The sequence below is a fragment of the Acartia tonsa genome, chromosome 4 (genome assembly GCF_053477335.1).
Source record: "Acartia tonsa isolate MP-2025a chromosome 4, ASM5347733v1, whole genome shotgun sequence".
NCBI classification, from domain to species: Eukaryota; Metazoa; Arthropoda; class Copepoda; order Calanoida; family Acartiidae; genus Acartia; species Acartia tonsa.
In genome coordinates, this window is record NC_137263.1 from 53,989,831 (window position 1) to 54,011,287 (window position 21,457).

Genomic DNA, 21,457 nt, shown 5'->3' on the forward strand with positions numbered 1-21,457 from the left:
TATTATATGATTTGTTGAAACTTTTATAACAAACTAGTGGTTACGCGCCTAGAAGACTCAAGGGGCAGTTAAGATGGGGTGTATAAGTCGACCCCCCTCCCCCCATCTTTTATTTCCAGTTTTTAAAAGTAAAAGAATTTTTTGGGGGGCTTGGGGCTCATTTTATATTTGGATGGTGGAGATACCCTCCTTCATTATAGTTTTAAAAATCTTCCCTGGACTAAACTGTAAAAGAGAACCACTTCGGTACAGCGGTTAGTGAGATCCTTCGCTACAGACCAAAAAAGCGTACTTCTTTATATAATAGGCTAAATGTCATTAGGCTCGACATTGAACACGTTAGGAAGTATTCTTTTTATTTTGTCTTGATAGTTTTTAGCCGGCTAAATGAGGTAATATAAGTACTTAAATTATTTAAGTAATTAAAATATTTAAATATGAACAAGGACATTTTTTGAAGTATCGCAGCAGGTAAAAAATAATAAGACAAAAAGGAAGTTAAAGAGAGAAAAAAAAAGGAGAGAGAAGGAAGTGAGATAATAATTGTTGTAAATTAGGGAATCTACAAAAAAAAATTTAAGTGTATTATTATTGATAAAAATCCTATTCTATAAAGTAAGTTTTTTGTCTGAAGCTTATGATTTCAAGAACAACTGACCTGAATTATATCTTTCTTTTTTAAATGTAAGCTTCACATATGTCCTCGGATAGGTTTAGATTTTTTAGATTTAAATAATTAGGATGATTTTAAATTATTTTTTGCTCTTTCCTACCCATTGGAGTATAGACCCCCTAGATGATAGGGGCGCAACCGCTAGTTCACAAATAAAGCAGGAACCTATTTCACAATTTCATGGAACTGTAACATATTTTTATAGAAAATCTTTGTTGTAGAGTAGATACAGAAAAAAAGAGGTTCATTTAACTTTTCAGTGTGACTTCGAAACCGATTAATATCCGCTGGATTAGAACCGGTTCTCAGCCATACTGAAAAATCATGTGTAGCATTGTTTACAGACAATTTTCCTCGAGAATTAAAATAAATAATAAAATTGAAACCATATTTTAGCCTGGGGCTTAAGGCCTCTCGGGGATAACAAAACTGGTTTTAATCTTACAATTCTTTATTTTAATATCCGCTGAAAGATGTTTATAATACGAAGCGATAAAGAACTGTTCTAAAGTTATTCACTTATAAATTGAAACGACTAAAACTTTTTTTGCTGTGTAATCATTTTTGTGACTTTCTATTTCTAATTTATACATTTATTATCTTGAGTTTTATAAATTGTCAAATATTCCTTGGGCAATTACAAAAGTTTTCAATAAAGCACAGCTTAATCGGCCAAGCTATCTTCAATTCCTCTCAAATAAATGGCCTAAATCCTGCCCACGAACAAAATAAAGCCTTCCTGTACAGCAATACTTCATAGTTTTATAAGTTTAAGATATCTTAAAGGCATAGAATGAGATATAATACTACTTTATAAAAGATTAGCGGCTTGGTCCCTGGGGGCTTCTAGGAACACATAGAAAAGGGAATTTACCCTCTTCTTTCAATTTTTAATCAAAAAATTTTAAGGGGGGGGGGTGGGTAACTTAATTTAAGGGACGATTTTTCATGTGAGGTTGAAAGTAACCTTCATAAAAATAGATGCTAACCTTCCCTAGGCCTTAAGGAAGCTTTACTGTAAAGGATTACCATATATATATGTTGAGCCAAAAAAGCACATTTCCCCAATAGTGTTATTTAATGTCAGATGAACGGTCTGACAAATAATGTAAAAGAGCCTCGTATCAAAAGTTTTATTTAGACTATGATCTTTAATTAGTTTTTATGTCAGGTCATGTTTAAACGGGTTTTTAGCTTGATTTGTAATTAAGGAGACAATTAAACATCCTGTTACTTTGAATTGTCTTGACCTAATTAAACTTTTACTTTTGTAATCAAAGAAAACGGATTTGTGGGTGTTCCAATGATGTTACAAATTAATTGTTCCCATTATATAAAATTAGAAATGGGGCCCCAGTGCCGACTTTCAATTGGGTCTTTGAGTCGCTAAAAAAAGAACAGAAAGCAATTTTCTAGCAGACGAAAAGGGTCTCCACCACTTGGGCCAGGTAGTTGTGTGGATTATACATCTATACTTAGTTTATTGTTTAGTGGAGGGTAAAATGCTCTAAAATTCAATGGTCTAATCGTTAGTTTGTCCATCCATTATCGTCGCTCCTTATGGATGTTATCACCCTTGCTCGTTTTTTGATTATATATTTAAAATTAGCGGCTGCGCTCCTAGCATCTAGAGGCTATATATTCGAAGGGATATTAAAGGGCCTAAAACCATGACCAATAAAAACCAGATCGGTTCAGCAGTTAGCGAGATACTTCGCTACAAAAAATGCTACTAATATATGTAAAAAAAAAATCTCCACAAAGGCTAGGACTTGAGCTGTAGTGCTCAGGAGAGGTAGGTAGAAATCAAAATCACTAATATTTTTTAATTGTCATTGCTTGGACATGATTTGGGTCATTTTTTGTTAGTTTTTGACCAAAACTGTAGGGTTTATATTGAAAAGAGTGAAGCGATCGGTTTTTTTTTAACACCCTTTAATAGGATATCCCTAAATATATTGAATAGTTAGTAGGTTACTTTTGGTTATTTTGAGCGAAAACTCATATAGTTTAAGCTAAATATACTTCCTCCCTATATTAAACTACGTTTTAGGTTAATTACAACATGATCATTGAAAGGGACTGCTTGGGTTTTAGAAAAATCAAATTTTAAAAAATTACTTACTATCGCAAATTAATGTCAAGTTGTTGAAAAGTTTTTCAAACAAGCAAATACATGTCAAGCAAAGACTGTATTTATAGCGTCATTAAACTGTCGATATATAAATCAATACAGGGTGAAGAGTTAATATAGTTCTGTATGTCCCCACCCCGTGGACCCTGTTCTGACTTTTATCTGGGTCTTTGAAAATCAACCAATAGCGTCGTAAATAATTACATAGTTATAAGAATGTCAACAGTTTTGACAGGGTAATATAATATGTTTTGTTTTAATGCTATATTTTATCATACCAGGTTATAATATATATTTTTTTTAATTATGAACAGTCCCTTGAAATCTAAAAGTACATCCTAAAAAAGCCAATGAAATTTTCCGTTTTATCCTAAAAGGGAAATTTTCGTAGTTTCCCATAAGTTTTAAAAAAGACCCTTCCCCCCCCCCCCCTTTATTTATGATATTTAATGTGGGGTTTTAGGCATTGGGTTGGAAGTAGCATTAGAATGAAAATTTTACCCAAAGTTTTATCTAATTGTTGGCTTAAAAACTTTGGGCTTAATAGACATACCTTACGTGTCCTTACTTTTCCACCAATGGAAACAACCCTATTTTCAATTATAAGGTGCAACTTTTATTTTCATTTCAAATCTCTAGCCTTTTCTTAATTAACATTTTACATCACTAGTGGTTGCGCCTATAACATCTTAGGGGTCTTTATTCGAAGGGGTAGGGAGATGCTAGGAAATAGCCTAAAGCCAACCCCAGGACCTAGGTTTAGTCTCCTTAAAATGGAAAAACTTTATTAGTTGAGTAGTTTTTGTAAACTTTAGCTTCAGTCAAAAAACACGTTACTACTAATATAAGAACAAGGATGACAACATCCATAAGTAGCGAAGCTCAAAAATTATAAATGAATATAAAGAAAAAAAATTACTATAGAGCAGTGTCATACAATAAACATTAAACATGATAAAATAGGTAAAACAGGAAACCTCAAAAATCACGCAATTTTTAAAATAACATAAACTTAAAAATATAGGAATTGATCTAGCACCGCAATTAATTGACAAATCTTAATGAAACTTGATAGATAAATGTAGAATATGATCATATTTACTCCCTGATAATTTTAGTCGTCAATCCTCAATAGGAATCGAGAAAATCATTAAAAACCTAAAAATCTGAGAATCGATCTAGCACCCCAATTAATAAAGAAATCTTAACAAAACTTCGTGAAAATAGGTGGAATATAAAATTGATTAATCCCTGAAAATTTCAGCCCTCTATCTTGATAAGGAATGTAATAGGAATAGGAATCGAGAAAATCAAGAAAACTTGAAAATCTAGGAATCGATCTAGCACCCCAAATAGCAGACATAGAGACAAAACAATGTATAGATTAGATGGGCATAAGTCATAGGAATCTCCACCAAACATTTCAGCTGTCTATCTTGAATAGGAGCCTAGGAAATCACGTTTCCCCCATAGCGTTACGGACTGACGGACAAAGTGAATTATAGAGTAGCTTCGCTACTGAAAACAGCATGTTTCTTTGAAAGAATTGGGGGAAGGGAGGGGGTTGAAAAAGGTTATCTTAATATTTTCAGGAAAATGCATAAATTCTCTAATGAGGGGATGACTTACCTTCTGGGTCATAACCTTATTTCCTCTGATGATAAAATGGGAAAAGCGCTGCGTAACTATGGAAAAACTAGGATGACAACATACATAAAAGCGAAGCTCTAAAATCAGAAGGAAGTACAAACGAACAATACCACTTGTAGAGTGTCAGAATTTGATAATCAGAGCATTAATTTGTAAACCCAGGAAAAATTAAGGAAATTTACATATAATTTTAATTATATGTAAAAATTTTCAATTTTTCCAATACCCTGATCATGAGGAAAAGTTCTAGTACCGGAAATCGGGGGTGGTTGGCGACATTGCCCGTCAGTTTTGAGGGGGAAGGGGGTGGGCCAGGGGGATGAGACCAGTGTCAAAAGATGCATATTTACCATACACAGATGGCAAAAAAAAGTTTGGCCCGATCGGACCAACGGTCCGCGCGTGGCGGGCGCGTAAGCGCCCAAAAAACACCTAAAAAGTTAGCAATGTCCATTTCCATCAAATTCATACTCATGTGAAAAAAAAACCATTTTTCAAAACCTTCGATTTTCAAACGTTAATACCGCCAAGACCGTGACAGATAGAGACGAATGGTTTTCGCGGGTCACCAGATCACCGTCGTGGAATTCGGAAACTTTTGTTTTAAAGACCCCCATCCCCCCCGAAGGGGGGGATATGGGCCCCCAAAGTTTTGCAATTTGGTGTTTTTCACAAAAACCTGTTGGGTCCATTTTGGACAGGAAAGAGTCATTTTAGAGGGGTCTGAACATCAGGCCTATAAAACAAGTCCATTGAGATGTGTTAGAAACTGAAAAAAAATTTGGACCCGCCAATGACCGTTTTGACCGTTATCAACCGTTAAACGTAGCGATTTTCGGTTTTTTGGCCAAAACTTGCCCAAAGAGTCGTTTTTCGGGATTGACATACAAAAGCAAGTTTATTTAACTTTTTGAGGCGGACATTTCTTTACTTATGCATTATCCGCCTCGGGCGGACCGTTTGGCTGTTACGCGCCGCCGAAGGCGCGATTTTTGACGATTTTTCGAAAAATCTCGGTTTTTGCCCCTTAAGAGGGTGATGGAGTCGTTTTAGCGACATTGACCTTTTCTTCAATATTGTAGAACTTTTTAAGGCGGACATTTCTTTACTTATGCATCATTCACCGTTTGGCCGTTATTTGCCGCCGAAATCGCGATTTTCGGCGATTTTGCTGTTCGCGAGGTTTTAACGGCCATTTAGGAGGCAAAGGAGTCCTTCAATCAAAATGACCCTGAAATACTTTTCTTTTGCAAATTTAATTTGCAACATTTCATGTGAAGTAAATTTTTTTGTACATCTAACTGGTTTTGTTCCAGTTGAAATTTAAAAAAAATAACAACTACTGTTATTATTACACCACCCCCCGAAATGTATTTACCCCCCGCAAGAAACAAGTTTGGATGAAATAATTTTTTAAGCCGAAGGCTCCAAAAAAATTATTTCATCCAAACTTGTTTCTTGCAGGGGGGTATTTAGGATCAGAGGTGACTTCAGTTTTTAGTGCATTCCCTCTCTAAATATAACAACTACTATTATAACACCACACCCGAAATGTATTTACCCCCCGCAAGAAACAAGTTTGGATGAAATAATTTTTTTGGAGCCTTCGGCTTAAAAAATTATTTCATCCAAACTTGTTTCTTGCAAGGGGGTATCTAGGATCAGAGGTAACTTCAATTTTGATACATTCTATCTCTATCTTTCAATGACTAGGTATTATTACTACAGTTATAATTGAATTATCTAACCAATAAGTAATCTACCACCACCTAAAACTCAAAACAACACTTATTATTACCATTATCTTCTAAATTATCATGTAATAATAATTAATTACATTAAATAATTATTATTATATGTATTAACAAAATTATGATTATCTATTATAATATCTAACCTATTACTTATGAATCAAATAATCTTATTACATTAAATCTCAAACAAATCTATAAACTACACACTTATAATTATTTAACCTCCTACTAATTATACTATAATAATTATGAATTATAACATCTAACCTATTACATATCAATCAATAATTATTTAAAGTGAATATTGTTATCTTATTATTAATCATAATTTTATAATTATATTATCTTCCCTATAACAACTAATTCAATAATTTCACATAATAATTATAATTATCTTTACTATTTTATTCATATCAATTATCTTTATCTTATTATTGTACATATCTTATAATTATCTTATTATAAACACTACAACAATTATATCATATAACCTACTGCAAATAAATTCATAATTACTCATGCTAATTATCATTATCATATTATTACTTATTAATTATGTTATATAACCTACTATAAATCAGTTTTTACTCATATTAATTACAATTATCTTACTATTACTTATCAATTATAATATAATAACTATCAGTTATATTATTTAACCTCTCACAATCATTCAATAATTACACATAGTAATTACAATTATCAATATTATTATCTTACCTATTTCAATCAATCAATAATTGCACATGTTGATTAAAAGTATCAATAATTATTACAAATCAATCAATAATTACAAATATTACTCATAATTATCAATAAAATCATCTATCCAATACCAAACAAATCAATCAATAATTACACATATTACTTATAATTATCAATTATGCTTTCTAACCTATTTCATATCAATTAATAGTAACACATTTTGATTATAATTATTTATTATTAATTATAATATTATAAATATCAAATATATTATCTAACCTATTTAAAAATAACAAACCAATCAATTATCACACATAATAACTTTAATTATCTTATAATTACTTATTGATTAAATACTATAATTCACTATTATATTTTCTTACCAATTATCATTATCAATTAATAATTACACATAATAATTATAATTATTTTATTACTAATACTATAATTATCAATTATATTGTCTCACCCTTTACAAATCAATCAATAATTACTCATATTAATTATTATCATCTTGTTGTCAATTATTTATTATAATACTATAATTCACAATTATAATATCTTACCCATTAAAAACCATCAATAATTACACATAATAATAATAATTATCTCATCATTATTATTCATCAGTTTTAGTATTTTAATTAATAATTATTATACCTAACCTATTACAAATCAATCAATAATTACTCATATTACTTATTATTATTACTTACTAATTATCATTTTATTATTATAATTCATATTAAATAACATTAATTGTAAATTACTTTGTAATCGTAATTTTAATTTATAATTATCTTTTTATTATCTAATTGATCTCTAATGACTATTACTTTTGAAATATAAATTCTAATTAACTATTATTACTTTGTAAATGTGAATACTGATTATTACTATCTCTAGCAATTATTACTTTGTAAATATAATTGAAATTAATATCATAATAATCATTACTTTGTAAATCTGAATACTAATTATTAATCCCTAGCGATTATTACTTTGTAAATATGAATTCAACTTTTTGTATCCATTCACTCACATTTTGCTCTGCAACAGGCTGTCAATTCTTATAAACGATTACTTACAATTTCTTTTTGGTCCCCCATACCTTTAAGTAACTTATTTCCTCATAATTTTTCCGTGTGCCATAAATGTGGTCGATAATCAAACAATCGATTTACAATTTATGGCAATCCCAGCATTGGTACACCCAGGAAAAATTAAGGAAATTTACATATAATTTTAATTATATGTAAAAATTTTCAATTTTTCCAATACCCTGATCATGAGGAAAAGTTCTAGTACCGGAAATCGGGAATGGTTGGCGACATTGCCCATCAGTTTTGAGGGGGAAGGGGGTGGGCCAGGGGGATGAGACCAGTGTCAAAAGATGCATATTTACCATACGCAGATGGCAAAAAAAAGTTTGGCCCGATCGGACCAACGGTCCGCGCGTGGCGGGCGCGTAAGCGCCCAAAAAACACCTAAAAAGTTAGCAATGTGTATTTCCATCAAATTCATACTCATGTGAAAAAATAGCCATTTATCAAAACCTTCGATTTTCAAACGTTAATACCGCCAAGACCGTGACAGATAGAGACGAATGGTTTTCGCGGGTCACCAGATCACCGTCGTGGAATTCGGAAACTTTTGTTTCAAAGACCCCCAACCCCCCCGAAGGGGGGGATATGGGCCCCCAAAGTTTTGCAATTTGGTGTTTTTCTCAAAAACCTGTTGGGTCCATTTTGGACAGGAAAGAGTCATTTTAGAGGGGTCTGAACATCAGGCCTATAAAACAAGTCCATTGAGATGTGTTAGAAACTGAAAAAAAATTTGGACCCGCCAATGACCGTTTTGACCGTTATCAACCGTTAAACGTAGCGATTTTCGGTTTTTCGGCCAAAACTTGCCCAAAGAGTCGTTTTTCGGGATTGACATACAAAAGCAAGTTTATTTAACTTTTCAAGGCGGACATTTCTTTACTTATGCATTATCCGCCTTGGGCGGACTGTTTGGCCGTTACGCACCGCCGAAGGCGCGAATTTTGACGATTTTTCGAAAAATCTTGGTTTTTGCCCCTTAAGAGGGTGACGGAGTCGTTTTAGCGACATTGACCTATTCTTCAATATTGTAGAACTTTTCAAGGCGGACATTTCTTTACTTATGCATCATTCACCTCCGGCGGACCGTTTGGCCGTTATTTGCCTCCGAAATCGCGATTTTCGGCGATTTTGCTGTTCACGAGGTTTTAACGGCCATTTAGGAGGCAAAGGAGTCCTTCAATCAAAATGACTCTGAAATACATTTGAAGTAAATTTTTTTGTACATCAAACTGGTTTTGTTCCAGTTGAAATTTAAAAAAAATAACAACTACTGTTATTATTACACCACCCCCCGAAATGTATTTACCCCCCGCAAGAAACAAGTTTGGATGAAATAATTTTTTAAGCCGAAGGCTCCAAAAAAATTATTTCATCCAAACTTGTTTCTTGCAGGGGGGTATTTAGGATCAGAGGTGACTTCAGTTTTTAGTGCATTCCCTCTCTAAATATAACAACTACTATTATAACACCACACCCGAAATGTATTTACCCCCCGCAAGAAACAAGGTTGGATGAAATAATTTTTGGAGCCTTCGGCTTAAAAAATTATTTCATCCAAACTTGTTTCTTGCGGGGGGGTATCTAGGATCAGAGGTAACTTCAATTTTGATACATTCTATCTCTATCTCTCAATGACTAGTTATTATTACAACAGTTATTAATTGAATTATCTAACCAATAAGTAATCTACCACCACCTAAAACTCTAAAATAAACACTTATTATTACCATTATCTTCTAAATTATCATGTAATAATAATTAATTACATTAAATAATTATTATTATATGTATTAACAAAATTATGATTATCTATTATAATATCTAACCTATTACTTATGAATCAAATAATCTTATTACATTAAATCTCAAACAATTCTATAAACTACACACTTATAATTATTTAACCTCCTACTAATTATACTATAATAATTATGAATTATAACATCTAACCTATTACATATCAATCAATAATTATTTAAAGTGAATATTGTTATCTTATTATTAATCATAATTTTATAATTATATTATCTTCCCTATAACAACTAATTCAATAATTTCACATAATAATTATAATTATCTTTACTATTTTATTCATATCAATTATCTTTATCTTATTATTGTACTTATCTTATAATTATCTTATTATAAACACTACAACAATTATATCATCTAACCTACTGCAAATAAATTCATAATTACTCATGCTAATTATCATTATCATATTATTAGTTATTAATTATGTAATACATCCTACTATAAATCAGTTTTTACTCATATTAATTACAATTATCTTACTATTACTTATGAATTATAATATAATAATTATCAGTTATATTATTTAACCTCTCACAATCATTCAATAATTACACATAGTAATTACAATTATCAATATTATTATCTTACCTATTTCAATCAATCAATAATTGCACATGTTGATTAAAAGTATCAATAATTATTACAAATCAATCAATAATTACACATATTACTCATAATTATCAATAAAATCATCTATCCAATACCAAACAAATCAATCAATAATTACACATATTACTTATAATTATCAATTATGCCTTCTAACCTATTTCATATCAATTAATAGTAACATATTGTGATTATAATTATTAATTATAATATTATAAATATCAAATATATTATCTAACCTATTTAAAAATAACAAACCAATCAATTATCACACATAATAACTTTAATTATCTTATAATTACTTATTGATTAAATACTATAATTCACTATTATATTTTCTTACCAATTATCATTATCAATTAATAATTACACATAATAATTATAATTATTTTATTACTATTACTATAATTATCAATTATATTGTCGTACCCTTTACAAATCAATCAATAATTACACATATTACTTATAATTATCAATTATGCTTTCTAACCTATTTCATATCAATTAATAGTAACACATTTTGATTATAATTATTTATTATTAATTATAATATTATAAATATCAAATATATTATCTAACCTATTTAAAAATAACAAACCAATCAATTATCACACATAATAACTTTAATTATCTTATAATTACTTATTGATTAAATACTATAATTCACTATTATATTTTCTTACCAATTATCATTATCAATTAATAATTACACATATTAATTATAATTATTTTATTACTAATACTATAATTATCAATTATATTGTCTTACCCTTTACAAATCAATCAATAATTACTCATATTAATTATTATCATCTTGTTGTCGATTATTAATTATAATACTATAATTCACAATTATTATATCTTACCCATTAAAAACCATCAATAATTACACATAATAATAATAATTATCTCATCATTATTATTCATCAGTTTTAGTATTATAATTAATAATTATTATACCTAACCTATTACAAATCAATCAATAATTACTCATATTACTTATTATTATTACTTACTAATTATCATTTTATTATTATAATTTATATTAAATAACATTAATTGTAAATTACTTTGTAATCATAATTTTAATTTATAATTATCTTTTTATTATCTAATTGATCTCTAATGACTATTACTTTTTAAATATAAATTCTAATTAACTATTATTACTTTGTAAATGTGAATACTGATTATTACTATCTCTAGCAATTATTACTTTGTAAATATAATTGAAATTGATATCATAATAATCATTACTTTGTAAATCTGAATACTAATCATTAATCCCTAGCAATTATTACTTTGTAAATATGAATTCAACTTTTTGTATCCATTCACTCACATTTCGCTCTGCAACAGGCTGTCAATTCTTATAAACGATTACTTACAATTTCTTTTCGGTCCCCCATACCTTTAAGTAACTTATTTCCTCATAATTTTTCCGTGTGCCATAAATGTGGTCGATAATCAAACAATCGATTTACAATTTATGGCGATCCCAGCATTGGTACACAAAATTAAACATAAATTTGTTTTAAAAATTTCGCTTACAATAATGAACCTTGATGTCCCAGGAGTCATCATTCAAAAAAATGAATAGGATAGTTATGTCGTAAAAAATGTTTTAAATGGACTTTTTGGTTTTTCTGATAAGATTATGAAGTTTCTACCTTACTAAATCGTACCTAACCTTTATAGGATTCATCATGCAAAGTTTTAAATCAAGAGGACAATTCTAAAATGTATAAATTAACAAAAAGATCTATTTGTTATGACCCTAATTAGAATTAAATTGTGATGCCTCCAAAAGTTTATATCTCGATTAGACATACGTTAGCCTAAAAACTTTTAGCGCAACTTCTTCAAAGAAGATAAGATTTTTCACATTTTGTTTGCATTATAGAGAAGCTATGCTCCCTGTAACAGACTCGTGTTAAGTAAAATCATAGGTGAAGGAAGTTAACGGACGGAAAAAAAGGTTTCCCATAAAATCATTCTTTTATAAATGGTGTCTGCATTGGCAGCCGTAGATTTATTGCGGCTGTGGCTGTTATATCTCTTTGCCTCTTTTAATTTAACCAACCAGTGATTAAGTAAACAGCCAACTCAAACAGACGAACAGACATTTAGCATTACAGAGTAGCTTCGCTAATAAATGGATATATGTTTTTTTGTTGAAATATAAGAATTTTTTTTAGCAATCCAGTGAAAATATTATTTGTTGGCTAGCTGCGATTACAACAGTCCAAGGGCGTCTGACGATACCTGACTAAATGGATATATTATTATTTGGATGTTGCACCAGATTTTCATGTACTCTGTTCATGTGATTATCTTACCTGGCTAAAATAACGATACCCCCCGCCCGTCCACCCCATTTAACCCATCACTTCCCCTCCTGTTGGATGAACGAACTGACGAATAAATGAGATCCATATTAGCAAAATTAATTGACGACAAATTTTCCTCTGTCTAAATATCCACGTATATCCTATATCCATTCCTGTCTAATAAAACTATTGCTTTTAACAGGATATTCTTGTAATACTTGAAATAAGTATCTTATTTTTTGAAGCGAAGCTTTTTTAACAGGCATTTTTATTTTACTATCGTATATGCAGTATTATCTTCATGCAGAAGGGGTGTATTAATCCCCCCATGATAACACCACCCCACTGTATCATCCCCCCCCCCCCCCCAATAAAAAAATCACACACCCCTGAATTTTGGTTTAAGGGGGTCTACAATCTACATTTAACTTTTATAAAATATTTGTAATAATCCCTAAAAATTATATGTACAAAAATGTGCTGTACCAAATTAGATCCTGAATTAATCATCCATCCACTTGTTTATAGTCGTTTCTAGAGATTTTAAAATCACATTAATATTATAGCTTTGTATTGTTTTGAATCGTACTGTGATATAATTGTTTTACAGTCTAGAAGCCACTAATACATGCATGGAAACAGTCAGGCGGTCAACCTTTTAGATTATTAGTAGTAGATGATATGAAAGGGAAGGGAGGGAAGAGATGTGTAGAAAAGGAGCAAGCAAGGGAAAGGAATGAAAAGGGGAGATGTTTATTTCTTGAATATGCATTGTATAATAGAGTATCTTTAGAATATTTTTAAAAGCGAAGCTTTTCTGCAATTGGGGTCGGTCCTGATAGCAATTATCTTTGATAAAGGTATCAATTAAAATCGATTTTAAACTTAGCATGATGATTCCTATAACAGTAAGTTACGTTTTAGGAAGCACAGCAACTCTGTAATCGTTGCCAGTAAGCCCGTACACGTCCATTTAAAACATGCTAATTTTTTAACTTTTTTGACAACGAATTTTTGTATGATATATTCATCTGATTTTTGTAATAATGATTTCTTGGACAACAAGGAAAGATATTATGAGCAAGACGTCTCTATAATAAGTCTCATTTACGCAATTTTGCAACAAATGTATGTCTAATTTTATTTAGACTTACAAATGAATGTTCTTGAAATTTATAAGCGCAGTCTTTAAACAATTACTCTAATGAGATTAGGTAAAGTTAGAAGAAACATAATAAAGGGCGGAGATTTAAAGAAGTTAAGGGGGTAGTTGTATGTACTTAAGGGGGGTGAGGGATCAATTTCTAAGAAACAGGTTATAATTAAAGAAAAGATTCGCGCCATCAGTGTTTAATAAACTATTCAACAAGAGTATCAAATTAAAATTAACACAATTCTGTAAAAAATTGTTATAAAGGTGAAAATAAAGTGTTAATTTGTGAATTTTACCACCTAAGTTTAATTTATAGGTATAGTTCCATGGAGTTTAACTTTTGTGCTGTTATAATATCAACAAAAACTTTTTATTGTATTATTATAGTATGTCAGTTTAAATGGCATTATGTCGACATTTTTATCCTTATACTAAAGTAACAGAATGTCTGTGTGTTTGTTTGTACCGAAGGATCTCGCGAACCGATCGGATTCTCCTTAACAGGGTAGCTTCTCATAGGTCCCGGTAAGGTTTATAACTATTTTCTTCAGGGGTGGGACACCCCTAACCCCCCAAAAAAATGAAAAATCCCCCCCCCCAAAAAAAAAAAATTTTTTTTTTACTTTTTCTTTTAAAATCTAAAATAAGAAATTGGGTTATTAAATTCCACTCTCCTCACCTTAAGTGCCCCTAGAAGCCTCTAGGGGCGTAGCCGCTAGTATTTAATAAAGTGATTATAAAAGGCATATTGCTGACATGATGTTTTTAAGGATATTTTGATTTTCGTCTAATAACTAGAAAGCCTTTTTATGAACACGTTTTTTCATTCGTTATTTTTACATTTTGAAAAAATCTTGATAAGGTTATAAAAACTAAAGCAGTGTCTAAATTTTTTCACCAATAATTTTAATCTACAAAAGGGGTATACATTAAGATATATAAGTTTTCCGGAATTTTAAAGTTAGGGGGAGATTTGAAATCTGCATCAAATTTTGAGGATTTTTTATAAAATTCGTTTTTTCTATAATTCTTTATCTAAAAGCGGAAATGCAATTTAAGTTAATTAATTTTGGCATCTGTGATTGGTGGATTTAAAAAATCTGCGCTCTGATTGGATGGCGTACATCATTCAACCAATTAGAGCGCAGGTAGTTTAAAATCCACCTATCCTATTGGTCAAAATTAATTAACTTAAAATGCATTTCCGCTTTTAGATAAATAATTATACAAAAAACGAATTTTATAAAAAATCCTTAAAATTTGATGCAGATTTTAAATCTCCCCCTAACATTAAAATTCCGGAAAACTTATATATCTTAGTATACATCAATTTATCGTTCATTGTCTTATCTCTTCAGTTAACAACAATTTTATAGGGAAACTAGAATATAAAACAATTTGTTTATATAATGATCATTATTTGCTGTTTATTCATAGAACTATACCTATAATACTATAGAGAAGAAGTTACAGCACTCTTCTAGTAACTGAAACCTACACACACACACAAGATGAAAAAGTTTTACCAGAGTGGATCTGGACGCAGTACACCAGATTCTGGGAGGAGTACTCCAGATTCTGATTCTGATGATGGTTTAAAGGTGAGTTTAATCGTCTGTAAAGAGATAGAATGTTTTTTTTTGTGTGTTTCTGTACAGAAATTGCTGGATTAAGTTAGTTTTAGGTTTAAGTTTTTGTAGGTCCTATAACATTTGTCATACATGTATGTGGTTTGAAACCTCTGAAATAAAATAGTATTAAGAAAAAATCTTCTTCATTAAGGTGTTGGTTTTTATGAAAAATGTTATGACATTTTCAGTGAATTATAAAAATGAGACAAACAAAACCCCAAAAATTAAAAGACAGAGTGTTTAATTCAATAAAAAGCTTTGCTATTTTATATTGTAAATACAGAGAGCGACATAAGAACGTAATTTTACGCTAATAATTTAATTTCTTTACGTAGTAAATATACTCCCTAGCTTAAATTCATAGAATTATTTTTTTTTCAATTTGTAGGGAAGATTTACTGACGAAAATAAATATTGTTTAATTTCAGTTTGGCCGCCTGAATCCAGCCTTCTCGGGATCCATGGAATCTCTAGACATCAGGATGGCACCACGGATAAACCCAGGAAAGATGCTTGCAAATTTTCTACAAATATTAAATAAATCGTAAAATTAATACCAGTTTTAATCTTTTAATTTTTAATTTTAATATCCGCAGAAAGCTGTCAATAATACGATGCGAAAATAACTAGTATCAAATCTCCTCTAAAATCAATTCATATTGAGCTGCATTATGGTATTCTTCTAACCTAGGATTTACTTTTTGTTATTTTAAATACCTTGAATTAGGTCATAAAATAAAGATCAAAAGTCCTAATAACACTATAATAAAATGCGTAGTTTTTAATGTCATAATTTGTAACTTTTAATTTTTTGCTCCTTATTTGCTTATTTTTCTTTTGTTTAATAGGGGTCAAAATATCTATAAGCCTTTAATTCTAAAGATATTTTATTCAATAATTTGAAAGTATCATTTACCAAGGACTTGAGGTGATTACAGAAGAGGATTCAACAGACACACAATCCACAAGTTCCACCATCCTCCAGCCACCAACTGCCAGCTCAACAATCCTGCAACAGCAACAACAACAGCTGCCACAGCCGTCAGATGACCCACCACCCAGCTATAACAGCAATATCTACCTGCCACCCCGCAGTGATGTCAACCGCCATATTTATGCGCAGTACATGTTGGATAACATCAAACCTGGGGATGATATGTGTACAGATCCTGGGTGTCCGTACAACCGGTGGCTGTACAGCGAGGCCGCCTTCCCCCAGAATAAGTTTGTCGAGGAGTGGGAGCAGGACCGGACGCGCCGACACTTTGACCGGCTGGAGGAGATTATCATGAGCCCGACAAAGTTTGGACCGTCACATTTGCTGCACGGTGGCTCCAGCGGTACTTCATCTACAGAGGCTAAAGACGATTCAGAATCATCATATCCCGTGGTGACACTTCCCAAAAGTGAGCGCGACGCGGCAAGCCACAGCAATGTAAAGTCGTCTTTGTGTTGTTTTGGCGCCAAACAAAAATCGTTTGCCCCTGACCAATATGGCGGCCGAAATGACGTCATGTTAGAAGATGGCAGTTATCTACCATCGCCCCGACATTTAGATCAAGGCATTCCTCCGCCGCCTTATTCCATTGCCGCCTCCATGGGTAGCAGTAGTGTGCATGAGCTTAGAGAAATCCCCACAAAAAGTCAGCTGCCGCCGTCGAGTAGACCATCAACACCCTCTTCCTGTTCCACATGTCCGCCGTCATCTAGGCGTAGCTCGTGTTCTTGTTGCGCCAGCAGCATGCCGGTTGATCCTACAGCACCGCACGCCTTCACCATAGAGGCTGGTATAAGCAACAGGCGGGGCATAAGGCCGGCGGGAGCGGCGGGCAGGCCGGCGAAGAAAACTGGGCTGGTGGCTTGGGTGCCCAGATGTAATACTGTCTGTTGTGCTTCACTTACATTTATGTCAATTTGTGTTATAGGTGAGTTTTTAGTAGCACAACTACTCACTAATAAGGATAGCCTAGCCACGGATAGCTTTTGAGGAAGGAATATCTCTCAACCAATCTTTTATTAATGATGTAAATAGTTTTATTGTCAAACGTCCTTCAGACAACCAACCCTTCGATTGCATGTCCGTTGTATGTAAGTCCTAACTGCGCCTGTTTTGAGACAAGGCATTCCCCCTTCGCTCAATATTTAAGTCAATATGATATAGCAGCAGTAAGAACTATTTTTTATCTTTGGAGATCCTTTGGTACACATATACAGATCCTGTTACTTTTATATAAGGATTTTTAGGTTTAATGATATAACTGCTATACATTAAGTTCTATATATAATGTTATATACTTTTATACTTGATTGTATTGTTTTAATATTTTTAATAACGAAGCTACTGAATGACTTACTTTATTTATTATTTTTAGGTTTAACGTTATTGCTGTTGTACATGAAGTTCCATACTAACGTTATGAACGAAGGAATGACTCAGCACTAGAATAATCAATCAATCAAGTTTCCAATCAATCAATCAATCAATAGTATTATTAATATGTGTAAGGATGTAGCATTTGAAGAAAAATCTATTTTCCCTCCAACTTTTAGAATAATTAATGTTAACTGATTTTTTTTACTTTTTACATTTGGATGTTCAGTTCAGTTCATACCTTTAATGTCCAATGGGGTAATTTTGTTTATCGTAATGGGGGGGGTCTACATCAATTTATCGTCCATTGTCTCATCCATTAATTTCTCAGATTTTCTATTATTAAGCAAAAAAGGTAGTTTTGACCTGCTGAAAAGTTTGATGCGAAATAGTTATTCTTCATGTGACATTACTTTAGCTAACATTTAAATATTTATTTAATTAAACTTAGATGTATTATGCAGTAAATTAAAAATCTTAAGATTCCAGGTATATTGCCCCTGAGAGACCGAAGGCCCAGGCCAAGAAAACTGAGCTGGATCTTTAAATCATTTTAGTGGTGAGCCAGATCGGGGTGAGCCAACTTTCCACCAATAAGAGGACAGCATTTTATGAAATGCCGCGCTGTGATTGGCTGAAATTATGCTCACCCCGATCTGACTCAACACTAAAATGATTTAAAGATCCCGCTCTGGTATACGATTATTATTGTATCTTTTCGTAGAAAACTGTCCATACGATATGATAAATAATTTTTTCAGTATGACTAAAAACCGGTTTTCTATGAGTGGTAAAAACGCAGCTATTCACTATTTTAAATTTAAAGACTATAAATTGTAAAAAAAATGATGTAATATTTTATCATGTATTTATTTTTAGTTTTATTTGACTTTTACAGAGTTCAAATTTGTAGTGGGACAAAGTGTCTCAAAATCAGCCATGTGACGTCATAAAATGAGGGAGATGAGAGAAGTTGGAAAGAAAACCCCTAAAAAGAGATGGATTTACTCATTTTTATGACTTCACAGTTCACATGATTTTTGAGACACTTTGTCCCGTTGCTTTAAATTTATCCATTTCAGAAATATTAAGTTTTGTTATATTATTTAATGTTGAAAAATTACCCAAAATTTAAAATTTTCTGTGATTTTTTTTCTCATTTTTTGACATTTTTGTTTTATTTTGTTGATTTTATTGTCTGTTATTAAAGTTTAAAATATATATTTTCATTTATTTTTTCATTCTTATTTTTTAGTAGCGAAGGTGAAGCTACCCTATAATGAATTTAAAATTTATCAGGCGTCACTAGTATGACGTTTCTCAGGGATCTAAAGGGATAAGACAATTAAACGAGAAATTGATTATGTCTTCAGTAGATTAGAATCATTGTTGTATAAGTTTATACTTCGATAGTTTTTACAAACAAATTTGCCTTATAATTTAAAGCCATCGAATGGATGAATGTTTTTATGTGTAGTTTACACTTCAACGTTCCCACCCTCCAATGGTATAAGGATTTTTTACAGAGTCCTATGTAGATTTTTTTATCACCATAGACCTTTCCCTCACTAGTCGCAGGGAGGGAGGGTACATTGGATTGTAAATTTTACTCGTTATTAAAGTTTGTAATTACGTTCTCTCATTCTTTGGCTTAATTATTTTGGAAACTGTGATTAAAGCTCGATTGGATTATACAAACTAGGAAGATGATTATAGTCACTCAACAGATTATGACGTCATACGATAGAATGGCCAATGAGAGGCCAGTATACACTGTCATTGGCCAATGGTCAAATTTATGCTGGCCTCTCATTGGTCATTTTATCGTATGACATCATAATCTGTCGAGGGATTTTAATCATCTTCCAAACTAGCAGTGAACAAAATGTTATATCATACATTTTAATCTAAAGATGGGCATAATCTTGGGGGTATAAATCAATTTATCATTCATAGTCTTATCCCTGCATACTCCTAAGTATTCGAGAAAATTGATTCTGGGTAAATTACAGGGAGGAAGGGGACATTGGGCTGTAATATTTTGGTCACCAAAGTTTTAATCATAGAAACTTTGTCATGTGTGTTGACTTTAAAATCAAAATTAGATCTTGATATATACGAGCAGTGTTCAAACGTTTACCATTTATCTTAATATACAGTAGGGGTGATTTTGTTTATCACACTTGGCGGTGAGATTTTCACACCTGTCCACACAAAAAAAATGAAGAGCTTGGACGTTTTAGATTATTCTGGTCCCCAAAGTTTTATTAAAACACTCTTTCATTCTTGTCACTTAAAAACATTGGGGACCGCATTATTTTATCATGATATATGGGTTAATGGATAAAATTGCAGAGTCCAAACTTTTCCACCATTATTTTTTTATGTAAGTAGTAATTTTGTTGGAGTTGTACATCAAATTATCATACTTAAATATCCCTGTAAACTCGTAAATGTTCAAAGCAAGCGACTCTGTAAGTAAATCCATACATGCATTGTTCCCCAAATTAAACCATTCTTGTCCTTACAATACACTAAATAAATTACTTTTTAAATCAAACAAAACAAAAAAAGAGATGGAGAGATAAATTGTTTCTATAAATATTCAAAAATATACGGAAAGGGTAGATTGGGGTTATTCTATCGAAAGTTATCCTACGGAGATCTTAAGGGATAAGACAATGGACGAAAAATTGATGTGTACATCCCAATTATGTAAAGCAAAAGTACTCCTTTTGTAGATTAAAGTTCTTTTTGAATTACTAGTACCACCCAATTAAGTTCCCACAGTTTTTAATCCAACGAATTAAAGAATGTGTTTTTAATTTTTCAGAGACAAATATAATTGATGTCAAAGGTTCAATTCTTCCCTGTATAAAGCAAAACACTTTGCTTCAAGGATGTTAATCTTGATAAAATATTGGAGGCAAAATTGTTTTTATACTGAAAATTATCTTCATAATGATTTTTTCTACCTTCAATTAAAATACCCCCCATCAACCCTCTTCACTGTTGGTGACAAAATAGTTAACCATCAACAATATACCTAAAATATACCTCTTTTTTTTCTAACCCCCCGCTGGGGTCAGTAAAGGGTGCCGAAATTGTCGCGTCTACGGTTGAACCAACCCCTAACTATACCCCCCGGTATCATAAATATTAACTTGTGCTTGATAATAGTGTTAGGGTGTGTATGTATGTGTGTTTGTTGAAAGTAGCGAATCAACTCTATAACTTAATTTGTCTGTTCATCAGTCTGTACAGCAAGAAGAAGGAAATTTACTCAGCTACTATCAGAGATAAAAGTGTAGTTCTTTGAAGATCGAACCAATGATCATCTACTATATACCTGTAAAACTAACAGCTTTAAATTTACGATAGTATATGTCGACTGTATTGCCATTTCCCCTGTCATATATCGGTTAGTTCGTTCATCCAGAAGGAGGGAAAGGGGTTGGGTATATGGGTTGGATGGTGGGGATCGTTATTTTAGCCGCTACGAGTACAAGATTCAAGTAATCATAAATAC

At 31.6% G+C, this 21,457-nt stretch overlaps 2 protein-coding genes across 8 annotated transcripts in view; both read left to right on the plus strand.

Moving 5' to 3' along the window:
- Nop60B (dyskerin pseudouridine synthase 1 Nop60B) overlaps positions 1-21,457 on the plus strand; it is a 581,533-nt gene that overhangs the window by 157,416 nt on the left and 402,660 nt on the right. The window lies entirely within an intron of this gene.
- LOC145317789 (uncharacterized) lies at positions 14,048-19,162 on the plus strand. 5 transcript variants are annotated; one of them, XR_013879110.1, is made up of 7 exons: positions 14,048-14,242; positions 15,386-15,527; positions 15,986-16,059; positions 16,476-17,482; positions 17,930-18,066; positions 18,347-18,487; positions 18,612-19,162. XR_013879110.1 is itself a non-coding variant. In XM_080159057.1 (5 exons), the coding sequence occupies exons 2-5, from the start codon at positions 15,438-15,440 to the stop codon at positions 17,998-18,000; spliced, it is 1,242 nt and encodes a 413-aa protein (XP_080015183.1). In that variant the 5' UTR covers positions 14,048-14,242; positions 15,386-15,437; the 3' UTR covers positions 18,001-19,162. The 5 variants fall into 5 exon arrangements, 1 of the variants encoding a protein (XP_080015183.1); XR_013879111.1 differs by having other exon boundaries at positions 17,930-18,058; XR_013879109.1 differs by having other exon boundaries at positions 17,930-18,487.